The 27,542-nt window shown below is 39.7% G+C and overlaps 1 protein-coding gene across 1 annotated transcript in view; it reads right to left on the bottom strand.

Moving 5' to 3' along the window:
* The window catches only part of CNIH4 (cornichon family member 4), a 31,688-nt gene extending 16,542 nt beyond the window's left edge, over positions 1–15,146 (bottom strand). Inside the window, exons 1-3 of the mRNA XM_004461919.4 lie at positions 14,957–15,146; positions 11,265–11,333; positions 9,294–9,406 (exon numbers count right to left, since the gene is read on the bottom strand). Of these exons, the coding sequence (XP_004461976.1) occupies positions 9,294–9,406; positions 11,265–11,333; positions 14,957–15,025 (251 nt within the window). The 5' untranslated portion in view covers positions 15,026–15,146. The remainder of the gene's footprint in view (positions 1–9,293; positions 9,407–11,264; positions 11,334–14,956) is intronic.
* Between the last annotated feature and the right edge of the window lie 12,396 nt (positions 15,147–27,542).

Genomic DNA, 27,542 nt, shown 5'->3' with positions numbered 1-27,542 from the left:
GGAGGGAATAGTTATTTGTATGTTTGCAAATGTGTGTTTTAGATAACAACTAGGACTGGGTATTTAAATTAGCATATTTTTGAATTTAATAGCATTAAGATTTATTTTCAAATGAAAAACTCTCAAACTTAAAAAAAAAAAACAAACCATAGAGGTGATGAGCAGGTACAGCTCAGGGGTTGAGCGCCTGCTTCCCACATACAAGGTCCTGGGTTCAGTCACCAGTACTTCAAATAAATAAATAAACACGGAGGTAAGAGGCAGCGGTACGATATTTTCAAGATACAAAAAGAGAAAAACTGCCGGCCAAAAATTCTTTATCTAGAAAAACTGTCCTTCAAAACTGAGGGACAGTTTAAAATATTCAGATAAATGGAAATTGAGAGAGCTTGTCAGCAAGAGACCCGTCCTATAAGAAATACTAAAGGGAATTCTGAAGGCTGAAAGGAAAAAACAGGAGAAAGTAGTTTGGAGTAGTGTGAAGAAATGAAGATTATCAATTAGGGAACTAAAAGGGTTTTCAAAAAAATAAAAGACAAAAAATAAAGATATGACACATAAATATCGAAGTATAAAATGACTGAAGTACTGCCTTCACAGTAATTAGATTGAATGTTAACAGATTAAATTTGCAATCAAAAAACAAAGATTGGCAGAATAGATTTTTTTAAAAAACACCAAAAAAAAACCATGATCCAAGAATATACTGCTTATAAGAGACAAAAGACCTTAGATACAAAACACAAAATATGTTGAAAGGGAAAGGCCGGAAAAAGATATTCCACATGAATAGTAACCCAAAAAGAGTGGGGATAACTATATTAATATCTGACAAAACAGACTTTAAAAGCAAATATGTTATAAGAGACAAGAACAACGCTATATATTAATTAAAGGACTAATCCATCAAAAAGTAATAGCAATCATAAATACTTACGTACCTAAACATGGTGCCCCAAAAAACATAAGATAAGCACTAACAAAACTAAAGGGAGAAATGGATACCTCTATAATAGTTGTAGAAGTCAATACACCACTATCATCAATAGACAGAACATCTAGACTGAAGAACAATTAGGAAAAAGAGAACATGAATAATGTGCTAAATGAACTAGACCTAACAGACATGTACAGAACACTGCACCCCATAACAGCAAGATACACATTCTTCTCAGGTGCACATGGATCATTCTCCAGGACAGACCACAGAGTGGGTCACAAAACAAGTCTCAATAAATTTGAGAAGGTTCAAATTATAGAAAGCACTTTCTTTGACAATAATGAAGCTAGAAATCAATAAAAAGCAAAAAACTGGAAAATTCACAAATATATGCAAGTTAAATAACACAAATAATCAGTGGGTCAAAGAAGAAATCACAAGGGAAGTCAGTAAATATCTCGAGAGGAATGAAAACAAGTACACAACATATCAAAACCTATGGGATACCATGAAGGCAGTGCAGAGAGGGAAATTTATAGCCCTAAATACTAACATTAGAAAAGAAGAGCTGGGAAACGGACTTTGGCCCAGTGGTTAGGGCGTCCGTCTACCATATGGGAGGTCCGCGGTTCAAACCCCGGGCCTCCTTGACCCGTGTGGAGCTGGCCCATGCGCAGTGCTGATGCGCGCAAGGAGTGCCTTGCCACGCAAGGGTGTCCCCCGCGTGGGGGAGCCCCACGCGCAGGGAGTGCACCCGTGAGGAAAGCCGCCCAGCGTGAAAAGAAAGTGCAGCCTGCCCAGGAATGGCGCCGCCCACACTTCCCGTGCCGCTGACGACAACAGAAGCGGACAAAGAAACAAGACGCAGCAAACAGACACCAAGAACAGACAACCAGGGGAGGGGGATGAATTAAATAAATAAATAAATCTTTAAAAAAAAAAGAAAGAAAAGAAGAGCTAAAATCAAAGACCTAACTGTACATCTGGAGGAACAAGAAAAAGAACAGCAAACTAAACCCAAAGCATGCAGAAGGAAAGAAATAACAAAGATTAGAGAAGAAAAAAGATAAAGTTGAGAGTTAAAAAACAATAGGGAGAATCAACAAAACCAGAACTTGGTTCTTTGAGAAGATCGATAAAATTGACAAACCCTTAGCTAGGTTGAAGGGCGCAGGAGGGGGGTGGGGTTGGTAAAGGGAAAATGCAAATAGATAAAACCAGAAATGAGGGGAGGGTACATTACTACTCATCCCAGAAAAATAAAAGGGTCATAAGAGGATACTCTGAACAACTGTCCTCTGAACAAACTAGATGAAATGGACAAATTCCTAAAAACACACCAACAACCTACACCAACTCTAGAATAGAAGACCTCAACAGACCAATTACAAGTAAAGAGACTGAATCAGTCATCAAAAACCAATCAGGTGATTTCCAGGTAAATTCCATAAAACATTCCAGGAAGCACTAACGCTAATCCTGCTCAAATTTTTCCAAAAAACTGAAGGGAAGGGAACACTACCTCACTCACTCTCTAAGGCCAACATCACCCTAATATCAAAGCCAGATGAAAACACCACAAGAAAAGAAAATTACAAACCAATTTGTCTTATGCATATAGAGGCAAAAATCCTCAAGAAAATACTTGCAAATTGACTCCAACAGCACATTAAAAGAATTAGATACCATGATCAAGTGGGTTTTATCCCCGGTAGTCAAGGGTGATTCAAAACAAAAATAAATTAATGTAATACACCACATTAACATGAAGGGGGAAAAAAAACATTTAAAAAACCACGATTATCTCAACTGATGCAGAAAACGCATTTGACAAAATATAGCATCCTTTCTTGATAGAAATGCTTCAAAAGACAGGTATAGAAGGAAAATTCCTCAATATAACAAGAACATTCTTTCATGAATTATAACAGATGTACAATAGTAATAGAAGGTAGTAATATTAGGGTGACATATGGGGAAAAAATACACCTAATATAAATTATGGTCAATAGATAATAGTATGACTTTAATAACCTTTCATCAATTGTAACAAAAGTAATTACTGTGGGAAACAGAAGTGGCTCAAACAATTGTGTTCCCGTCTACCATATAGCAGGGTCCAGGGTTCAATGTCTAGGGCCTCCTAGTGGAGGCACGCTGACCCATGTGGTAAGTTGGCCCATGCGGAGTGCTGGCCCATGCAGGAGTGCTGGCCCACGGAGAGAGTTGGCACAGCAAGATGATGCAACAAAGAGAGACACAGAGAAGAGATAAGAGACGCAGCAGACCAGGGAGCTGAGGTGGTGCATGAGAATGATTGCCTCTCTCCCACTCCAGAAGGTCCCAGGATCGGTTCCTGGAGCCACCTAATGAGAAGACAAGCAGACACAGAACACACAGCAAATGGATACAGAGAGCAGACAATGGGGGGGGGGGGGTTTAAAAATCTTTTTAAAAAAAGGCAATTACTGTTAAAAAAAAAAATTGTACAGGGAAGCGGATGTGGCTCAATTGATAGAGCATCCGTCTACCATACGGAGGTCCAGAGTTCGATCCCCAGGGCCTCCTGACCTGTGTGGTGAACTGGCCCAAGCACAGTGCTGCCATGCTATGCAGGGGCACCCCCACATAGGGGTACCCCATGCGCAAGGAGTGCACCCCACAAGGAGAGCCACCCCAAGTGAAAAAAGCGCAGCCCGCCCAAGAGTGGCGCCACACACAGAGAGCTGAAACAGCAAGATGATGCAATAAGAAAGAGATGCAGTTCCCCAATGCCACCAGATAATACAAGCAGACACAGCAGAACACACAGCGAATGGACACAGAGAGCAGACATGGGGGGAAGGGGAGAGAAATAAACAAAAATTAAATCTTAAAAAAAAAAAATACAAGTATAAAAACGTGCTGTCATCAATTATAACAAAGGTTCCACACCAATGCAAGATTTTGTCGGTGGTGTGGTGTGTGGTTTTATGCGTGATTATTTATTACACCCAAAACATCTCTAATAAAAATTTTTTTAATTAAAAAAAAAAAACTTGCATATTTTGACGTTTGAAGTTTTGTGAATCCCACAAAGGACCATTTCTTAAACAAATCCATTCCTGTGGATATGAAACCCTTTGACTGCATTAGGTTCAGTTAAGGGGCCTTAAATAGATTACCTTTTTTTAAAGGTTTATTCTATCTATCTATCTATCTATCTATCTATCTATCTATCTATCTATCTATCTATCTATCTATCTATCTCTCACACCCCTCGCTGTTTGCACTTGCTATGTCTGTTACTCTTCTTTCTTTAGAAGGCACCAGGAGCTGAACCTGGGAACTCCAATGTGGGAGGGGGGCACCTAATCACTTGATCCACTTCCATTCCCTGCTTTGTTGTGTCTCTCATTGTGTTTTTCTTCTTGTAGCTCGTTTAATCAACCTTGTTGCATCAGCTTGCCACGCCTGCCTGTTTCATCAGCTTGCTGTCTTGCTCATCTTTTTTAGGAGGCACTGGGAATCTCCATTTCCTGCTTTATTGTGTTTTTTCATTGTTCTTCTTCTTGTGTCACTTGTTGCATCAGCTTGCCATGCCTGCCTGTCGCACCAGCTCGCTGTCTTTTTTAGGAGGCACCAGAATCAGAAACCAAACCAGGGACCTCCCATGTGGTAGGCAGGAGCCCAATCGTTTGAGCCACATCTGTTTCCCTAAATCCCTTTTGATTAGTCACTGTAAGGCCTCTGATTGGACTCCATCAGTGAGTGATGACCCAGGTTAGGTTCTCTGCCCTCCTGCTAGGGACTTACATAAAACAAGAACTGAGGGACGCAGAGTTGGCCCAATGGATAGGGTGTCTGTCTACCACATGGGAGGTCCACGGTTCAAACCCCGGGCCTCCTTGACCCGTGTGGAGCTGGCCCATGCGCAGTGCTCATGCACGCAAGTAGTGCCCTGCCACGCAGGGGTGTCCCCCATGTAGGGGAGCCCCAAGCACAAGGAGTGCGCCCGTAAGGAGAGACGCCCAGCGCGAAAGAAAGTGCAGCCTGCCCAGGAATGGCGCCGCCCACACAGAGACCTGACACGGCAAGGTGACGCAACAAAAAGAAACACAGATTCCTGTGCTGCTGATAAGGATAGAAGCGGTCACAGAAGAACACACAGCAAATGAACACAGAGAGCAGACAACGGGGTGGGGGGGAAGGGGAGAGAAATAAATAAATCTTAAAAAAAAAAAGAACTTGAAGGCAGCAATACAGAGACTGACAGCTGCATATTTTTTTTTTGCTTTTTTTTTTGGTAGCTGCCATTTTGACCCTGCCATGAGAAAGAGATGATTGAAGAGAGAAACCCCAAGAGGCTGAGAAAGAGTCCAGAGGCTGGAATCAGGAAAGCAGGCCCAATGCACGGAGAAGCCGCCATTTGCCTTGCCACGTGGCAGGAGTGAGAAAGCAGCTCTGACGATGCTTTGAGTTGGACATTTTCACAGCTTCAGAACTATAAGTTTTTACCCTAATAAATTCCCTTTATAAGAGCAAGCCCATTTCTGATAGTTTACATCAGCAGCCCCAGCAAACTAAAATGCATATGCATGTTCAAAGGATCATTGTTCATAATAGCAAAAAAGTGGAAACAGTCTAAAGGTCCATCAACTAATATATGGATAAATAAAACGTGGTATATCCATACAATAGAATATTATTCAGCCTTAAAACAAATCAAGTTCTGACACAACCTATAACATGGATGAACATGGAAAATATTATGCTAAGCAAAAGAGCCAGTCATAAAGGACTACGTATCATATGATCCCTTTTACATATGTCAGTCCAGAATAGATAAATCCAAAGAGACAGAAAGTATACTGGTAGCTGACTAGGGATGGGGGAGAGGAGTGCAAGTAGGAGTGACTACTAAATACTAAATACGTGTTGAATAGTACACTTTAAATGGGTTAACTTTACAGTATACAATTATATCTCAAAAAAGCTATTATTTTAAGAAATCTATAAAGCTATGAGTATTCATATTTATACATAATAAACTCCTTGGACCAGCATTCAAAGCTCTCTGATATCTATCCCAATCAACGTTTCCAGCTTTGTCTATCACTCCTCCCTCAACTACATGATTTCAGCCTAAGTGATCCTTAAATATGCCTGTGTTCATACCACTACTAGGTATATACCCAGAAGCAGGGACTCAGACATCTGCACACCGACGTTCATAGCGGCATTATTAACAACTGTCAAAACATGGAAACAACCCAGGTGTCCATCAATTAACAAACGGATAAACAAATTGTGGCACAGACACATGATGGAATATTATTCGGTTGTAAGAAGAAATGAAGTTGTGAAGCATATGACAACTTAGATGAACTGGAGGAAATTACATAGAATGAAGGAAGCCAGACACAAATGGACAAATACTGTATGATTTTGCTATTATCAATTTTTAAAAATGAGCCAAAAAAAGGAAGACAACACCATAACAAATATTAGTTTTCTGAAAAAAGCATATTTTCTTATGCATGTTGATTTTGAACACACCTATTATGAAAGCATAACCTGGAATTTCTGTCCTAAAAGCTTTTCTCTGAGAGCTGATCAATGGCATGTAGGCAGAAATGATGGATGCCACCTGCAGGCGGACTTCCAACACTTCCCAAACCATTTTACACACTTCCTCTCTTCCCACCACCCAACCCAGACAGAGGATCAAACGGAGGGCTTCCAGGTCCTAAGAGGGGGCACTTCAATGACCACAGACCAGCAGCTCACCGCAGTGCCGGACACTAACCGGAGAGAAATAAAGCTTACTGGATTAAAAAATACACACACACACACACACATGCCTGTGTTTTTGCTTGAGGCTCCTCTTCTACTCTTTCCCCTTATCTTTCCAATGCTGAGAAGTCTCTCCACACTCCTGTCAAACCTCATCCATCCTGCTCAGACACCATAATTCCCTTAAATTCTCCCAGTCCACAGTAATCCCTCTCTCCTACGCACCCATAAAATCCTTATTACCCTCTTATAGTAACTATTTTATATTGCTTTGGGATACCCTTTATTTAACTAGTATATTTTGTTATTCCATTTTTGCCTCTTTGTCCTGTGGGTAGAGTCCATGTCATGTATGTTTTTATAGCCAATAACAATGTACAGTGATCAGAAAAGAAGAAATGATCAATCTGTTTATTTTTTTTAACCTTTCAAATTTGTGACCAGCAGACAGTCAACTTTAATACAGTTCTCAGGGCAATAAACACACATAATCTTTTTCTCTATTCTGTAATTAGAAGAAAAAGGAATCTTTGGACTTGAGTGCCCAAAAAAAGACCACAAAGAGCTCTTCTATCAGTCTATACCATATACAAAGAAGCCATACCAAAGCTCTCTCTTCCTCAAAAATATTTTCATTTCTAGCATAAATGAGTGATGGTATGGTCTGGAGTATCATTTGGATCTACAGTCTCAAGAAGTTCTAGTTCCCACTCTCACTTCCAAATTTGTGTTTTGCTTGGTGGGACCGCAGGGACACTTTGTCATGCTAAAGTCTGCATGGGATTGCACCTCACCAAATATGCAAGGAGTCTTTTTCCAGCACTCAACTCAGGTTAGGGTGCTGGTCTACTTGAGTGATCATGGGAGAGCACAATAAAACTTAAAAAAAAAAAAAAAATTCTATCCCAGGGTACCCACCCTCTAAAAGAGAGGAAGAGATGAAGAAAATTTTCCTAGCTCAGGTTCTAGCCTCATGATCTTTCTAAGATTATTCTCCCAAATCTACTCACTATCATCTCTAGTACCTTCCTTTATCTTTTCCTGTGCTTCCTACCCTCCTCCTATCCTCCCTTGTTCTTTTCTATGTCCTTCCTATCCTAACTTCAAAAAAATCACACTTAAAAATCAGCTGATGGCAATGACAAAGAAGATATTACATCAATTCTAAGGGACAACAATTGGGGGATATAAGGAGCATGGAATTTTTCCCTATGGAGTAATGAAGACGTTCTTAAATTGACTGGGGTGATGACAGCACAACTCTGATGAAAATGAGGGCCACTGAGTGTGCACTTTGAAAGGACTGCACAAAGCATGGGACTGTACAACACAGTGAATCCTGAGGTGGAAGATGGACTGTGGTTAACAGGACAAATATGAAAACATTCTTTCATAAACCAATACATAATGCTAATACAGGGTGTTAATGATCGGGTGGGTTGGGGGGAAATACATCAAATGTAAGATATGGGCTATAGTTAGCATACTTCATAGTTTATAACAATGATTCACAACAAGGCAAGGTGCTGGTGGTGGGGTGATGTATGGGAGCCCTGTATACGTATGCCTGCTTTATAAATTCACAAGTTTTACTATAAACTTGTTTATATAGGTTCATGTATGAATAATATACTTCAATAATTTTTAAATGAAAAAAAGAAATCAGCTGATGAATGATTTTACCCTAAAAACCTAGATATAAACAAAATTTAAAACGAAACGTAAAAACTTAGTGGGCAACAGCCCTTTTACATAAAAATAATTCCAGGTTGTCAAGATTATTCCACAGTTGTTCCCATAAAAATATGCTAGGACCAACTATAAAATATGTCCAATTAGTGCTTCCATTGAGCTATGTTTGAACAACTTCCTAAGTTTACATCAAAATTTTGATAATTTGCAAATTAAAAATAATTTCCTTTGGAGCAATCCAAGCACATTTTAATTTAAAATTACAGATATAAATAAGGACCTTTTATTATATTCTCATGCTTTTGATCACAATTTAAGGAAAAAGATATTCAAAATCTGAAAAAAAATCTTTCAAGCTTCCAGACATCACAACAAAACATTATTTTTAAAATTTACACAGGTAAAGGGAAGCAGCTGTGGCTCAGTTGACTGAGCTCCCGTCTACCACATGCGAGGCTCTGGGTTCGCATCCCAGGGCCTCCCTGTGAAGGCAGGCTGGCCTGTGCCCAAGGAGAGCTGACGGCCCATGCCCACGGAGAGTTAGCACAGCAAGACAACACAACAAAGGGAGACAAGCAGACACAGAAAAACGTGCAACGAATGGACACAGAGAGCAGAGAGCAAGCAAGCTGCAAGGGGGGAATAATTAAATAAATAATAGATCTTTTTTAAAAATTTACATAGGTAAATTCATGTTTTTAATACAAGACTGAGATATGCAAATTGCCGCTTGGCCCAACACCCCAGAGTGAACAAATGGTGATTTAATGAAGCATTCTGCTGACATTTATTTTATTATTGCCGCATATTTTAGTGGAGAAGAGAAGCCTTTTAAACAAAAACATAAAATTGCTCTGACATGAAACAGTAAACAAATCATACTTACCGATATATATTCCAAGTGGCAACAGGCAAGTTGAGAAGAAAAATAAACCAGTGCAATGAAATGAGCATTAATACAGTTACAAAGGTATGGCCAATCAATTCTGGAATCACCCACTGCAAGGGAAAAACACATTATTACATCTCCACTGCTATGTCCTTCCTGACTGTACACGTTTTTCAAAGCTAAATCAATGAAAATACAGAGAACTTTACAAGATAGTGTTGCAAGATTATTTTTAAGGTCACATGTCCCTTATTTGCATACTGCTATAACTACATACCCCATGCAAATACATGTGGGTACAACTTAAAAATAAAGCACTTTAATTTTTTTTAAGTAAATTTTTTATTGTCTTTTTTTAAAAGATAACATAGATCACACAAAATGTTCTACATTAAAAAATATAAGAGGTTCCCATATACCCTACTCCCCACCCAAGCACTTATATTTTAATTAAATTTTGTCCCAGGCAAAGGTTTAAATTCATTCACTACACAGGTTTTGGATGGTAACTAGGGAAACATAACAGTATTATTTACTTTCTATTCTAACAGCTGTGCTAAAGTCTTTTACTCTAATTTGGGATAGTTGATATCCACCTAAATATTCAAGTCAGAATATCAAACTTAAGCATTTCTAATTTCTAGAATCCTTAAGAAGAAAATGACTTCACACACAAAAAAAATAGTAATAAAGGATTTAAAGGCTTACAACAGCTCGAAATTGACCACGTGTGATAATGAACCAGGATGTTAAAAACCCAACATTGGCTACAGAGGACCTCCTACACTTATCTATGCTCCTTTCATTTACTATCTAACTTCCTAGTTCTCATGAATCAGCAGCTACTGTGTCGGGATTCTTAAGTCACCAATAGCCTTACTCTCCTATCTAGTGCATAATTTTCTTTCAATGGAAGCTAACAGCTAGTATTTATTGAGCCAGAAACCGGCACTCCCCACTTTCAGGAAAAAAAAAAAAGAGAGAACTCAGAGAGTTTAAGTAACTTGTCATGGTCACACAGCTACTTGGTGGCAGAGCAATACAGCATAAGCCAGGCATACTGGTCCCAGATCTCTTGCATTTAGATTTCAGATACTTTTTATTTGTTTGTTTTTTAGGAGGTACCAGGGGTTGAACCCAGGACTCCTTACATGCAAAGCAGGCACTCAAGCAATGAGCTACACCTACTCCCCTCAGATAACTTTTGTAAACAAAAACAGTGATTTGGGGGGGGCCTTAAACTTAATTTGCAATCAATTGGAACTTCCAATAAGTAGTGTGCATTTTAAAAAGCATAACCCATTCGGGAAGCAGACTTGGCCCACTGGTTAGGGCGTCCATGTACCACATGGGAGGTCCGCGGTTCAAACCCTGGGCCTCCTTGCCCGGTGTGGAGCTGGCCCATGCGCAGTGCTGATGTGCGCAAGGAGTGCCCTGCCACGCAGGGGTGTCCCCTGAGTAGGGGAGCCCCACGCAAGGAGTGCGCCCCATAAGGAGAGCCGCCCAGCGCGAAAGAAAGAGCAGCCTGCCGAGGAATGGCACCGCCCACACTTCCTGTGCCGCTGACAACAGAAGCGGACAAAGAAACAAGATGCAGCAAAAAGATACAGAAAACAGACAACCGGGGGAGGAGAGGGGAATTAAATAAATAAATAAATAAATAAATCTTAAAAAAAAAAAATTTCTATGTAAGGTCTTCCTATTATTATTTCATGATCTAAAGCACTGTAAAACACAGTAGCTCTTTTCCATTCCAATAAGCTCTTCTCATTCCAATAAGGGACAGCATGCACTCTAGAACCAAATACATATATATATATATATACATATATAAAATATATATGTTGGTTATAATAATCTTTATCTTTTTTTAAAAGATACCTAGATCACATAAAATGTTATATTATAATCTTTAATACAGAAAATGAAGAACTTCGATATCAGAAAATGAGCAAAGAAATGTCTTACCTTATTTAATTTCGAGCAACATGATCTAGCATTAATGTAATCACATTCTAAATCAGACAGTGTAATTATCTGATGATCAAGGTAAGGAATTATAAGTGTTTCATAACAACTAAGTAATAAAGTTCATTCATTAGACAACTCAATTTTTAAATTTATGTTCCTTATAACAACTGATTTTCACAAAACAACCCCTTTATTAAGTTCAATTCCAATCTGACCCATATCATAACTCTCTTTTCTGAGTTCCTCAAATGTGGAACAACGGCTATAAGAAAAAGAAAATAAAACCTATAAAACAGTTTAAATGTTTAAAGCCTGAATTCCCAGTGTAGAAAAATGTTCCTGATATGTCTATAAAACACCTTTGAAGACTTAAGATATGAATAAAGAAACAGAATATAAAACTGTAAATACAGATTGTTTAATGTTGGCAGTGGTTATGATTTGAAAGTTGAATTACAGATGATTCTTTTTTCTTAATACTTTTATTCCCCAAACTTTTCACAGTAAACATGTATAATATTGCAATTAGACTAAAAATGTTTAATATAAAACCACAATTAAAAATTTAAGAGGGGTAAATAGATATAAATATTAACAGTCCTCGAATGAATGACATAATGTGTGCAAATTACTTTAAAATGCTCTATCACTCCCCTATATAGTTGAGGGAGAGATGAAAAAGAAAAAGAATGGCAAAATGTTGAAAATCTCTGAAGCTCATTGATGGAATTTATTACACTACTCTCTTTACTTATGTTAATGTCTGAAAATGTCCATTCAAAAAAGCAAAAATTAATGTTCTCAGTTAAATATTAAACATTTCCATATGGATAGCCCTCATCACATATAAAATCAAACTAATCACTTTCCCTACAAAATTGCTCTTCCTCCAATTTACTTTATTTCTGCCAATGGTCATTTGCTCAATTATCCAGGCTCAAAATATGGAAAGCTGTCTCCACATTTTGTTTCTCATCGTCAATCATTACCAAGTCCTGTCAGTCATTTCCTCCTGTCATCACTCATATTAATCTTTCACTTGCCTACAATTAGCCCTCTCTTTCAAATCCAGATGAGCCTATATCCCCTAAACAGTCTTCCTATTTCCAACTCACCCTGTAGATTCATCTTCCTAATACATGTTTATATCCTACCAACAGGATAAAAATGAAAGCCTTCATTTAACATTTAAGCTCTCCACAATCTGACCTAATCTTGCCTTTCACCCTGCCTCTCCAAAATACCTTTCTACCACTACCAAAATAACTATGTGCTCCAGATGGCCTATTCCTTTACTCCATGCCCCATGAAAGCCATGAGCATACCCATCTCTGCCTCTTTGCTCTTTTAAGTATATTTTGAGTATCCATTTCCTCCTCTGTAGATTTGTTCACAGTTCAAAGTCCAGAAAAACTGATATCTTACATAAAGTCTACCCTGATCATTGTCCACTCTTATCTTTAATACTAAACTAGTGCAACTATCCTAAAACACATTAATACAATATACTGGATTTTATCAAAATACACCCTGAACGTATAGCTTAATGTCTACTTACATCATTTATTCCACCTACCATTTTTCTGCCAACACAAATTGGTGTAAACCAAGGCTATTTTAAACTATCAAGCCTAGTTTTCCTAACTGCAAGGAAAGAGGAAAGCAGTTTCCTATCTCTGAGTTTAAGAGTTCCAGTTCCTTATGCCACAAGAGGGACCTGAGTCATCACAACTTAGGCAAGTGCTTTGCCGCATCTACTGCGAGAATGAAGATCATTCTCAGCAACCAGACTGTCGACATTGCAGAAAAGGTTGACATCATGCTGAAGGGGCAGGGAGGCAGTTATTGTGGCAGACACCAGAAGAGCCCTGTCGGGGATTTCAATCCTCTCAATATAGAACTCGGTTTCCTTGGGAAGAAAGAGAGGCAGATGGTGGGGAAACAGGAAGGAAGCTGCTACAGTTGGCAGCATCTGTGGTCATGTACAGAACACCGACAAGGGTCACACGAGGCTTCCGTTAGAAGGTGAAGTCTGTGTGTGCTCACTTGCCCATCAAGGCCGTTACTCAGGAGAGTGGTTGAAATCCAAATTTCTTGGGAAAATACATTTGCCGAATTCACATGAAGGCAAGTGTAGCTTGTTTGTTTTCTCAAGCCCAGAAAGATGAGCTAATTCTTGAAGGAAATGATACTGAACTTGTACCAAATTCAGCTGCTTTGATTCAACCACCCACAATTGTTAAAAACAAGGATAGAAGAAAAATTTTGGATGGTATCAATGTCTCTGAAAAAGGAACAGTTCAGTAGGCTGATAAGATCTAAGGGTTTGCAGCCGTGGAGTCAACAAGATGCCAGACCTATTTGTGATACTGTAAAGATGCAATAAAATTCATGTTTAACTTAGGGGGAAAAAAAATGTAGGCAAATTATATTGCCTTTTCAATCAGTTCCCCAAACCTTATTAATAAAAACTCAGGGTTTTCATTACATAGTATCAGGTAAAGTAAAAACTGCTGCTTAATTGGGATGGGGGGAATGCAGGGGGTATTTGCTATGAGCCAGGAGGTCCTGTGCTGGTTGCTTACCACTTGCTATTTAAAATAAATAAATAACAACCGTAAGGCCCAGAAAAGTGAGGTAATATGCACAGAAAATAACTAGCTAAGCAGGAATTTGTGATTCCAAATTTTGCCCCTTTCCACTACAAGAGGCTGCCTGTCTACAACCAAGTATGAAGCCACACTGAAAAAATACTTTGTACAACTATCCTATAAAACCAGCATGCTCAGGCAAACAAAAAGTTCAATTCGGTCAGAAAGGGGTATAAGCGATTTCCAAAGAAAGAAGATAATAGTTTCTCATGCTTTCTCCCTAGTGCATATTTAATTACTTAAAACTGGATTGTGCATTAAAACACTGGGCAAGAACTAAGACTAGACGCTCCCTCAGGGCAGGGACGACCGTGCTAGGTTCAAGAACCATTGACTGGGCTGGAAAACCGCAATCTGAAGTAACATCAACAGCTATGGAAAAGACCCACACAGGTAATCATAAAAGTTAGGAAGCGACTGGGAACTAAATCACGTGTACCGATCGAATTCACAGATCTGCAACAGCCGGGGGCAACCAAAATAATCACTTGCTGATGGTTTTTTAAAATAAACCCTTCCCAAAACTCCCTACAAAACGATACTGCGAAGAAACCCCTTCTCCTGCTTCGAAATGCGTGGACTCTGCAGATGTGAAAGGTCCCGGCAAGGACCAGCACCCGCGAGAACAAGGCGGGGACGACGGGGCTGGTGCCGCAGAACGACAAGAGGCGGCGGCTCGCCTCCGCTGGTCCCCGAGACCTGGGCGGGCGTTCCCGAGACCCCCGGCATCCACCCAAGGGTCCGACGCGGGGAACGTCCGAGGAAAACTGCGACCCTTGTCTCCCGAGGGTCAACGGGGAGGCCGAGAGCCGGCCCTCAGGGGCTCCGCCGGGGCGTCGTGGAAGCCAGGACCGCAGACCGCGGCGCCCCGAGGACGGCCGGCCAGGACCCCGGGCGAGGGGCGGCGTAGCGCCGCAACCACCCCCGCCCCCGCGGCCCGGCCCGCCGCCCCCGCCGGGCCCGCGCCCGGGGAGGCGCCCGCGACTGCCCGCGTCCCCGCGCTCGCCCCCGCCGGGCCCCCGCCTCCCGCAAGGATACGAAGTAGACGGAGAGGAAGATGAGCGCGCAGCAATCGAGGAGCGAGAAGACGAACACCACGGCCTCCATCCTCCGCCGCCCGGGCTTCCGTCAGGCCGGGGCGGCGCCCCAGCCCGGCCCTCATAGGTCCCGCCGCGGCCGGCGGGCGTGGGGTCACCCCGCCCGCGCGGCATGCCGGGAGTTGTAGTCCTCTGAGACGCGCGCTGGGGTCACGTCCCGGAGCGTGCCGGGAAGTGCAGTTCACACCGTCAACCTCTCCACGGCGCGGGCGGGCCTTCCGCTCTGAGTACGGCTGATCATTTCCGGAAATCTTGGCGAGTGGCTTGGAATTCACTGAGCGTTGTAGTGTTCTGGATTCCTGCAGCAAGTGTCTGCCCCGTGTGAAAGTATCACTGGTGTGTGCGCCGCACCCTCTGCATCGCCTGACTTGGGGGTGGTAATAGGTTTTCCACCTCAAAGCACTAATGTAACCTCAGCACCCCTGGCCTGACCCTTGAGATTTTTCCCTTCCTGATGTCATTATATCCAGAGTTCTCAGTCCCTTGCTCATCGTACAGCAGTGTCCCTCTCATTCTGAATTTTAAGATCTTTGAAGACTGAATAAGGTTGTCTTGTTCATCTATTCATTCATTTAACGGATATTTAGTGGCCCCGCCCCTGCTATATACCAAGAATTGCTCTAGATTCTGGAGATACAGAAATGAGCAAAGCAGACAAGATTCTTGCCCTCATGGGGACACAGGCAATGAAGTAACAAATAAATATAGGAAAATATCATCAGAGGGTGATGAAAGATATAAGGAAATTATGTTATTCAATCAACCAAAATTTTTTGAGCAGCTAGTAGATGCCAGGTACTGTGGACTGAGTTGCTACACAGTGTATTGTAGGAACACAGGCTCAGGGCACAACAGAAACTTTCAACAAATGACCACTTTAGTATGTACACAGCACAAAGGGTCTAAAAGAGCAGGGGGAGAGATGCCGTAGTGGCCTGTTAAACCGAGTGGCCAAAACTGCCGGGTTAGGGATCGTAGACGGCAGTTCTTAAAGCCCCACTTTGCAACAGGAAGCATGCTCTTTGAGAGTAGTATTGATCCATCCTGGGGGAAGAAGATCTGCCACTGAAAATTCCTGCAGGGATAAGCATCTGGGGCTGCTTGTTTCCACTTTTGGCTTACGGCCTGATCCGGCCTTTTCATTAGACTTAACATCTGCCCCAGGGTGTGGAATGGAAGGGGCACACAATCAGTGAAGCCGGTTGGGGAAGGAGGAGGAGGGATGGGTGTAGGCAAGGGCTGGGCAATGGCTGCTGAGTGTGTGTTGGTGACTTCTCTGGCAGGTACTGTTCTAGCCCTTGGAGATACAGGGTGAACAGGAGAGAAAAAATTCCCTACATTGGTGTAACTTACATTACTGCGGGGAAGACAAACAATGAACAAACAAATCTATAAGGTCAGGTAGTTATACGTACTTCGAAAGGGATGGGGAAACACTTGTAGACTGAGTGATCAGAGAAGGTCAGGCTTGGGAAGCGGACATGGCCCAACTGACAGAGGGTCCGTCTACCGTCTGAAGGGTCCAGGGTTCGATCCCCAGGGCCTACTGTCCCATGTGGTAAGCTGACCCACTGCAGCGCAAGGAATGCCTTGCCATGCGGGGCGCCCCTGCATCGGGATGCTCCACACACAAGGAGTGCACCCTATTAGGAGAGCCACCCCGCATGAAAAAAGTGCAGCCTGTCTCGGAGTGGCGCAGCACACAGAGCTGACGCAGCAAGATGGCACAAACAAAAAAGAGACAGTTTCCCAGAGCCGCCAGATAATGCAAGCAGACGCAGAAGAACACACAGCGAATGGACACAGAGAGCAGGCAACAGGGAGGATTAGGAGAGAAATACATAAAAATAAATAAATCTTAAAAAAAAAAGAGAGAGAGAAGGCCATACTGAAGAAAGGGCATTTAGCTGAAATCTGAACAACAGCTGTGTGCAGATTTGCAGGGAGAGCGTTCCAAACAGTGGGGACAGTGACTGCAAAGACCCTACTGCACACAGATTTGGTGTCTTTAAGGACAGGAAAAAAGCCCAGTGTGGCTGAAGCACAGTGAAGAAGGGTGAGAGAGTAACTGTCTTTTCTTCCATACCTAGCCAGCCACAATTTAGATTATGATCCGGGTAACAGATTTTATTAATTTGTATCTTCCTAGTATATTATCTTCTATCCTGTAAATATATGGTGCTTAATAAATAGTCGCTGAATGAATGATTCATACTATCAGGACAGTAGTTTCTACAGTTAATTAAAACATAAACCTCCTCTCACACACATTTCCTAAGTTGGAACTGAAAACAGACCATTTCATATTCTTTGCCTGCAGTTTCATCCTTAGTAAATAAAAAAATCAGTACCATAACAAGAGGTAATTATTAAATTACCTACTAGTTAAGATAGCCTTCATCTCTTATTTTGGTTGAAAACTCAAAACATTCTTGCAATATAAAAACTATAGAAAATAGAAGGAAAAAGAATAACAGCTATGCATGGCAGGGGAAGCATAGGGAGATTGAGAGGTGATGAGTTTTGTTTGTTTATTTGTTTTTTATTTATTCTTGTTATTGGAATAATGAAAATGCTCTAAGAATGACTGAACTGATAAATGCACAAATATGTGATTACACTGAACACCATTTATAGTACACTTTGGATGGATTTATGCTTTATTAATATGTACCAATAAAATTGATTTGTTCAAAAAAAAACTATAGGGAGAGGAGCAGATGTAGCTCGTTGGTTGAGAGACTGCTTGCATGTGTGAGATCCCAGGTTCAATCCCCCATACCTCCTGAAAAAAAATAACAGCTATAGGGAATGCAAAATTTGGAGGAAGGAAAAAAAATGTAAGTGGTGTGTGTGTGTCATACATTATTCATTATATTTTTATGTATTTTCCTTATTTGTATTATATATTTATTGTATTATATGCATTTTAGTTATTATATTTTTAAGGTACAAATTGAACTGGTTCCTCACCTGGTTGGAGGACCTCCCTCATTAGATTCCAGAGAAAAGATACATGGATGCAATTTTTTTCAGATCTAGCATGTCTGAGATTAGCTTCATTCTACTCCTACCTTGACTGATATTTTTTAATTGGTGTAGAATTATATGTTGAAAATTGTTTTCCAGTAGAATTTTGACAGTATTACTCCACTGTCTTCCAGATTCTAGAAGCAAGTAGATAAGTCTGTGTCATTCTAAAATTCTTGATCCTATGTTTGTGTTCTCCCTGGAAGATTTAGGACCTTTTCTTTATCCCTGCCATTCTGAAATGTCTTCTTTCCTTCATTTTGCTGTGCACTCAGTGGACTCTTTCAATATAGAAATGCTTGTAAATTTTCTACTGTCATTTCTTTGGCCATTTCTTTTTTTCTGTTTTTCCCTTCTTGCTTCCTAAAACTTCTTTTAGTTGTATATTGAAACTCCTAGACTGAGAATTTTGTATCTCCTGTTTCTATCTTTGTAAATTTTTTGGTTATACTTTCTATGGAAACTCCTCAACTTTACCTTCCAACCCTTCTAATGAAATTTATTTCCTAACATCTTTTTAATTTATAAGAGCCCTTTTTGTCTTCTGATTATTCTTTTTTATTGTATCCTCTTCTTATTTCGGTGATGCAGGGTCTTCTCATCTCTGTGAGGATACAAATTTTGCTATGCTTAAAATATTCTTCTGTTCCATCAATTGTCTCTGCTTCTTCCAATTTTTTCCCCCCATTTCTTTGATTTGGTCTGCATTCTATGATGGGAATTTTTCACTAATGAACTTTGATTCATGTTATTCTGTTCATATGTGAAAGAGATACTCCAAAAAGAGGATGGGGAGCTCAGTGTTGGTGGACAGGGCAGGTTGATTAGTGGAGTCCATGGTTGGTCAATGATGTCCAATAGTGGTGACCTAGACATTGGCCACCCATGCTTTCCCCTGCCCCCCAAATGTAGATATTTTCTTTGGAGTCCTTCAATTGCCTTAGTAAAGAATCTAAGGGAAGTGGATATGGCTTGACTGATAGAGCATCTGCCTACCAGAAGTCCAGGGTTCAAACCCAGGGTCTCCTGACCCATGTGGTGAGCTGGTCTATGCAAAGTGTTGATGTGAACAGAGTGGCATGCCATGCAGGGGTGTCCCCCACATAGGGGAGCCCCACTCACAAGGAGTGCACCCCACAAGGAGAGCTGCCCTGTGCGAAAAAAAGCGCAGCCTGCCCAGGAATGGCACCGCACACACAGAGAGCTGACGCAGCGAGATAACGCAACAAAAAAAAGGCACAGGTTCCGGGTGCCACTAAGAAGAATATAAGTAGACACAGAAGAACACACAGTGAATGGACACAAAGAGCAGACAACTGTGGCAGTGGGGGGGGGGGGGGAGGGCGTGAATGAGAGAGAAAAAAATAAAATAAATAAATAAATATTAAAAAAAAAAAAAAAGAATCTAAGCTCTTACCTGGAAGTGTTCTGATAGCCACATGGGGAAATAGGCTGAGGTTTCATGTTTGAAAACTTTCACTTCATCTTCCTGTTTTCAGTATTCTGTTTCTGTTCTCTGTTGTGATATTTTAAATAATGCTGCTGTAGGCATTTCTGTGCATGTCTTTTAGTGAATATATATACATATTTCTTTGGGGCATACACTAGAAGTGCAATTGCTGGGTCAGAGAATACGTGTTGTTACTGCCAACAGTTTTTCATAGTGGATTTAAGGCTGTTCTTCAATTTTCTTTACTATAAACACAAATCTATTAGCACATTTGAAAAAAGTAATAATTCCATGGTATTATGAAATAGCTAAGTATTCAGATTTCCCCATCTGTTGTCAAAAGTTTAATTTTTGCTAACCTTGAGGTAATAATAGTACCTCATTGTGCTTTCAATTTGCACTTCCTAAATTACTAAATAAGTTAAGTGTCTTTTCGTAGACCATATTTCCAGTGAGTAGTTTGTAATTAAGTTGTAAGAGTGCTTTATATAGCCCAGATAATATACAATTCAATATCTTCTCACAATTGGCAATTTGTATTTTCACTTTTTTTACTTTAAAACTTTTTATTGTAGTAACATATATACAACTTGAAATTTCCCTTTTTTTTTTTTAAGGAAGTACAAGTGATTGGACCCAGGACCTTGTACATGGAAGCAGGTGCTCAAACCATTGCACCACACCTGCTCCCCTCAAAATTTCCCACTTTAATCACTGAAAAGTGTAGAATTCAGTTGTATTAATTATTCACAATATTGTGCTGCCATCACCAACATCCATTTCCCCAAATTTTTCATTACCTCAAACAGAAATTCTGGCCCCATTAAGCAATAATTCTCCCTTTCCCTTCCTGCCCCACCCACCCCATCCCACTCCCGCCCCTGGTAACCTGTAATCTACTCTCTGTCTCTACGAAACTTGCTTATTGTAGGTATTTCAAATAAGCGGCATCATATAATATTTTTGCATGTATGTGTCTCATTTCTCTCAACATGATGTCTTCAAGGTTCATCCATGTTGTTGCATGTATCAGAACTTCATTCCCTTTTACATAATAAAAGCTGAATGATATTCCATGGCATGTATATACTGCATTTTGTTTCTCCATCCATCTGTTGTTGAACACTTGGGTTGCTTCCTTCTTTTGGCAATTGTGAATAATGCTGCTGTGAACATTGGTGTACAAGTATGTATTTGAGTTGGGTATACGTCAGATGGGTATATGTCAAGAAATAGATCTCTTTTCACTTTTAATGGGATCTTTTTAGTGGAATTTCTTATTTTAATTGTCATTTATTCAATCTTTTCCTTTACAGTTGTACATTAATGTTTTATTTAACAAATTCTTCCTTTTGAGGTTTTAAAGATATTACTCTAAAATTTCTTCTAAATTGCCTTTCATATTTAAGTCTTTCATATATCTGGCATTATCTCAGCACCAATACCATTGTCTTAATTATAATGATATAAAAAGTTTTGAATGGGAGAGAATAAGGACCTATATGGTTGTGAAACTGGGAGAGAATAAGGACGTATATGGTTGTAAGGCTTCTATATTTTACTTAAAGGGACTAAATATTGACACCAAGTAGAGTCTGAAAGGTGAGACTTATGTATTGTAACCGCTAAAGTAACCACTGTTATAACAACGTCATATAGCAGAAAAAACTAATAAGATAAATTAAAACGGAATACTTAAAAACATTCAAATAATCCAAAAGAATGCAGGCAAGTGGGAACAGAGGAATTTTACACAATGATAAAAGGGTCAATTTAGGGAGTGGGTATGGGTCAAGCAGTTGGGTGACCGCCTCTCACATGGGAGGTCCCAGGTTTGGTTCTTGGTGCCTCCTAAAGAAGACAGACAGTGAACAGATATTGAGCAAAAACAATGAGCAAGACGATAAGCAAACAACAAGCAGACATCGACCAAAAAAAGTGTCAATTTACAAAGAAGTCATTGTAATTCCAAATGTGTGCACAACACAAAAACATCAAAATATCTGAAGCAAAAATGGGTAGAATGAAAGAAGAAATAGACAAATGCAAAATGATGGTTGGAAACTTCAACACCAATCTCTCAATAAACAATAGAACAAGTAGATGGAAAATTAGTAACAAAGTAGCTCTGAAAACACTTCAATCGACTTGTACTTCTTGACATTTATAGACTACTCCATTCTACAACAGTAGAAAAACATACATTCTTTTCAAGTGCACATGGGCCACTTACCAAGATAGACCACATACTGGTGTTTTACTTTGCTAAACGTTGCACAGAGCAATGTACCAGAAATGGGTTAGCTTTTACAATGGGATTTTATTAGGTTAAAAGCTCATAGTTCTGAGGCTGTGAAAATGTCCAAATCAAGGCATCATCAGAGATGCTGTCCCACTGAAGGTCGGCTGCTGGTGATCGCACTCCTGCTATGTAGGAAAGCACATGGAGGCATCTGTTTCTTTTCCAGGTCTCAAGCAGCTTCTGGTTGCTTTGTTTGTGGCTTCCTCTCTCCTGAGTTCCTCTCAGGGTTCCTGGGTTCCTTCTTTACATCTCTGTGGCTTTTTCTCTGTGTGGTCTTGCTTTCAGCCCTCCATTTATAAAGGACCCCAGCAAGAGGACCAAGACCTATCCCGGGTCATGCCTCATTGATAGAATCCAACGAAGGGCCCCACAACTGAATCCAGTCCAATCACAGGGTTGCACACCCACAGGAATGCATTAGCTTCAAGAACATGACCTTCTCTGCAATGCACAAAAAGCTTCAAACCGTCACACCGGGCCATATAAAAACTCAGCACATGTAAAATGCTTCCTGTGAAAGAAGGTTTCATGTATTTATAGAATTAAGTGCTTTTATTAGAAAGGAGGAAAAGTCTCAAATCGAGGATCTAAGTTTCTAGCTTTGGGAACTGGAAAAAGATGACCAAGTTCTAACTGGAGCAAATAGTAAGAAGTAAATAATAAAGATAAGGGTGGAAATCAATGAAACTTGAAAACAGAAAAACAACAGAGAAAAATCAATAAAACCAAAAGCTAGTTCTTTGAAAAGATAAATAAAATTGATAAACCTTTATCCAGACTGACCAATAAAAAAAGAGAGAAGATACAAATTATCAATATAAGGAATGAATCTTCAGAATTTTTGGACATTAAAAGACTAATAAGAGAATATTATTACAATTTTTAAATAAATAAATAAGAGGAGAACAGCAGGGCTTCTGAGGGCTCTAGAGACATCTCGATACTCTAAGCAGGGCAGGCAATCTCAGGAATTTACCACCCTATTAGTGGGCCTTGCTTTGGAATATATGTATGGAATATATCTTCCCCAAAGCAACAGAGTTAGACTCATTTATAATTTCCCTACACATGACTTTCCTGCCCCTTTTATTTGAACCTATAGTTAGCACTTTACTTAAGTATATGTTCCAGAGACTTAAAGCTTCGGTCTGTTCATAGGCCGGTTGAGCCCTGAATCTCAGCAGAGTTGCAACACCTACTCTCCAGTTCACCGGACTTGCCCAGGACAATAACAAAAGATAATGATGGACAATGCCCAAACCAAAAAACAGAGAGTATTTATAACTGCAAGCAAGACAGTTCCATCCATCTGCCCCATGGGGTCTAAGCCCCCTCTCAATCAGAAGCAGTGTGGGCATCACCATCCCCAAATCCTCAAGATCAGAGAATGAACAATGGACTAGAATAGACTTATTATTCTATGATTCTATTATAAACTTATTATTATTCCAGCAATGGAAAACTTGTATCATTAATGTGAAGCAGTGGCCACTGGAGGTTCTGAGGGCAAGGAGAGAGAATAGTTGTAACACAGGATACTTTGGGGACATTGGAATTGTCCTGCATGACATCACAATGGCCGATACAGGCCATTATACATTTTGTCAAAACCTATAAAATTGTGTAGGGCAAAGTGTAAACTATAACGCAAACTATAGTCCATGGTTATTAGCAATGCTTTAATGTGTTCATCAATTGTAACAAGTGTACCACAGTAATGAAAGACGCTGTTAAGGTGGGAAATTGTGGGAGGGGGTGGGGGTTGGTATGTGGGAATCCCCTATACTTTCATGTAGCATTTATGTAATCTAAAGCTTCTTTTAAAAACATAAATAATAAATCCCCCTCCACCCCCGTTGTCTGCTCTCTGGGCCCATTTGCTGTGTGTTCTTCTGTGTCCACTTGGATTCTTGTCAGAGGCACCCAGAACCTGTGTCTCTTTTTGTTGTGTCATCTTGCTATGTCAGCTCTCCGTGTGTGTGGCACCACACCTGGGCAGTCTGAGCTTTCTTTGTGCAGGGCGGCTCTCCTTACGGGGCGCACTCCTTGCATGTGGGGCTCGCCTACACAGGGGACACTCCTGTGTGGCAGAGTACTCCTTGCACGTGGCAGCACTGAGCGTGGGCCAGCTCACCACACAGGTCAGGAGTCTCTGGGTTTGAACCCTGGACCTCCCATGTGGTAGGCGGATGCTCTATCCATTGAGCCAAATCTGCTTCCCATAAATAAAAAAATTTTAAAAATTTTTCTTAAGAATATTATAATTCACTTCATGTCCATTAATTAGACAACTTAGAAGAAATGAACTAATTCCTTAAAAGACAGAAACTATGAAACCTTACTCAAGAAGAAACAGATAATCTGAATAGTCCTTTATTAAGTAAAGAAACTGAATTCATAATTTAAAACCTTCAAAAAACAAAACAAACTCTAGGTCCACATAAATTCTAACAAATATTTAAGGGAGAAATAACACCAATTCTACACAATCTCTTTCAGAAAACAGAAGAGGAAAGAGTACTTTCCAATTCACATTATGAATCCAAGAGTACCCTGACACCAAAAGCGGTCATGAACATTACAAGAAACAAATATTCCTCATGAACATAAAAAAACCCACAGCAAAATATTAACAGTGAAATTCAGCAACACATAAACAGGATAACATATCATGAACTTATGAAGTTTATTCCAGGAATGCAAGACTGGTTCAGCATTTGAAAAATCAATCAAAAAGCCATGATCATATTAATTTTTTCAGAAAAGGAATTTGACAAAATTTAACATCCATTCCTGATAAAAACTCAGCTAACTAGAAATAGAAGAGACCTTCCTTAACCTGATAAATGTCATCTACAGCTAACATCATACTTAACAGTAGAAGATGAATGCTTCCCCCCAAGATCAGGAATAAGGCAATTTGTCGACTCTTATCACTCCTATTCAACATTGTAGTGGAGGTCCTAGTCAGTGCAAGAACACACACACAGAGAAAGAGCACAAAAATTGGGAAAGAAGAAATAAAACTGTGACTATTTGAAGAAGACATGATTATCTATGTAGAAAACCCCAATGAATCTACAGCAAACCTACTAAAATAAATGAATTTAGCAAAGTTGTTGCAGGAACAAGGGTAACACACAAAACTCAATTACATGTCTATATTTTAAAAACAATAAATAGCTAGATTATAAATCACCAGAGAATATGATGTGTTTAAAAGAATGGAAAGCTGAGGTTTATTCTGTGCAGAACTAGTAATTGTTTGGAAATGAACAGAAATGATGAAAGCACATTATAGGATTTGTAGTTAGTAGCACTAACATATGGGTATGACAGTGGTTTGTTTTTTTGTTGTTGGTTTTTGGGGTTTTTTGTTAAGTAATGAAAATGCTCTAATTGAAGTGATGATCGTGCACCTTGGTGATTCTACCAAGTGCCACTGATTATATACTTTATATGGTTTATGAACAAAAATAAATAACAGGGTGGGTTGGGGAGAAAATACACCAAATGTAAAATACAGACTATAGTTAATAGTAATATTTTGACGATGCTCTTTCATAATTTGTTACAAATATTTCACAACAGTGCAAGGTGGTGGTGGTGGGGTGATGTATGGGAACCCTGATGATGTTATGCATGTTTCTTTTTTAAGTTCACAACTTTTACTCTCCACTTATTGTTTATGTATGTTTATGTATTAATGATATACTTCAAGAAATTGCTTTTAAATGGAAAAAGAAAAAAGAAAAAAAAAGCCTACACAGTCAAAACAAACAAAAACAATAATACCAAAATGTTGAAATGCTTAAAAGTATAAGTCTAACAAAATTATTTGTAAACTCTGTTTGCTGAAATTACAAAACAATTATGAAAGAAATCAAAGAAAGCCTAAATAAATAGATACATTCATGGATTGGAAGACTCCATATTGTTCAGATGTTAATTCTTCCCAAACTGATTATAGATTCACTGCAATCCCAATCAAAATCCCAGGAGAGTTTTTGGTAGAAATTTCAAGTTTATTCTAAAATTTATATGAAAAGCAAATTAACTAGCAAAGCTAGAACAATTTTTAAAAAGAACAACAAAGTTGAAGGGCTCATATTATCTGATTTCAAGATTTACTAAAGGCTGCAGTGATTAGTACAGTATAGTATTCATAAAAGGATAGACACATAGATATTAATAAGTGGAATAATTAGAGTCCAGAAGTAGATACACACACGTATGGTCAATTGGTTTTTTTGACAAAGATGCAAAAGCAATTCAATAATTTCAACAAAGTACTCTGGAACTATTGGACATTCATATGCAAAAAATGGCAGCTCTCGCCTTATTAAAAAACTAACTCAAAATTAAATCATAGAGGGGAACAGATGTGACTCAAGCAATTGAGCACCTGTTTCCCACACGGGAGGTTCTGGGTTTGACCTCTGGTACCTCCTAAAAACAAAAGCAAACAAATGAAGCAACCAACTCAGGGGAACTGATGTGACTCAGTGGTTGAGCACTAGCTTTCCACCTAAGTAGTCCAGGCTTCAACCTAAAAAAAAAAAATCAAATCATAGACCTAAAAGTAAAACCTAAAATGATAAGGAAAAGAAACTGAGATCAAACCTTTTGTTGGTACTGTTGTGGAATTTAAGAGAAGTTCAATTATTTTAGTATAGAGAGGCCAGGACTCAGGAATGATTTTGAGAAGGAAAAATGGTTTATTGACGGCCGGCCGGACTCGGGAGCTTTCAGTTTGAATCCCGAGCCCCGAACAAGATTTTCAAACGTCTTTTATACAGAGAGGAAAGGCCAAATGGTCCCTTTGTTTCAGTTCTCAATAGGCTTCAATTAGCATATATCTCTTTCACATCTTAGGTAAGCTTTTAGCAAGGACTCCAGACATTTTAGATAAGCCTTGGTTTTTGCATTTCCCCTAAATACTTAAAGTTTATAGCCCTTGCTTTGTTAAACATTTCCTGGGACTGGAGCCTGCTGGTCCCTAAGAGCAGTACTGCAGCCTCTTACCGTTTCACACCCACAAGTCAAACAACTTAGTTATCTCTGAAGAGACAAAGAGCCTTCCACCCATAGCCCACATCATTCCCCCCTTTCTGCCAAAGATTAACTTGCTAAGCTTTGGCATAATTATTGTTGGAGCTATGAGGTGGATGGCTGTTTGTTGTTTTGATTGATTATTTATCAGTCTTTAGTACAGCATCCAGGACCGTTTTTAGAAGTTTAGAGCTTTTCATTCTGGACAGCAGAATCTTGGGCAGGGGCCTCCTGCAGTTATTCTGCTGCCACTGGCACTCACGTGGATTTCCAGTGAGGTTCCAGATCCATCTATTACCTTTATTTTACTCTTAAAGAGTTTACACCTTTAATTTAAAAGGGGTGCTGAAGGGAGACGGATCTCTTTTCTGTAACTGCTTCCTGCTGGCCATGGGCTGTAGTCATTGCCTAATAAGGTGTAAAACTCTTTAATTTATTCTAACTGGAGGAAGATGGATCTGGCATTCTGTACGAAGTTGGATGAAGTTTTCATATGGTTAATAAGATGTTCACTCTGAAAGAAACAAACTTAATTAAAATTTTGGAATACCTGTTTTTAAAAGAGGACACATTGGATTACAGAGGTAGACAAGGTTAGGTACCTATAAAGATGGCATTCCTTAAAAGCTGGTGGGAACAGCATATATATTCTTTTTTAAGTTATCCATCTTTAGAGAGAAATTGCAACAGACA

Source organism: Dasypus novemcinctus, chromosome 13, assembly GCF_030445035.2.
Source record: "Dasypus novemcinctus isolate mDasNov1 chromosome 13, mDasNov1.1.hap2, whole genome shotgun sequence".
Lineage (NCBI taxonomy): Eukaryota > Metazoa > Chordata > Mammalia > Cingulata > Dasypodidae > Dasypus > Dasypus novemcinctus.
Note: the sequence above shows the minus strand (reverse complement) of the source record. Positions and strands in the feature narration are given on the sequence as shown.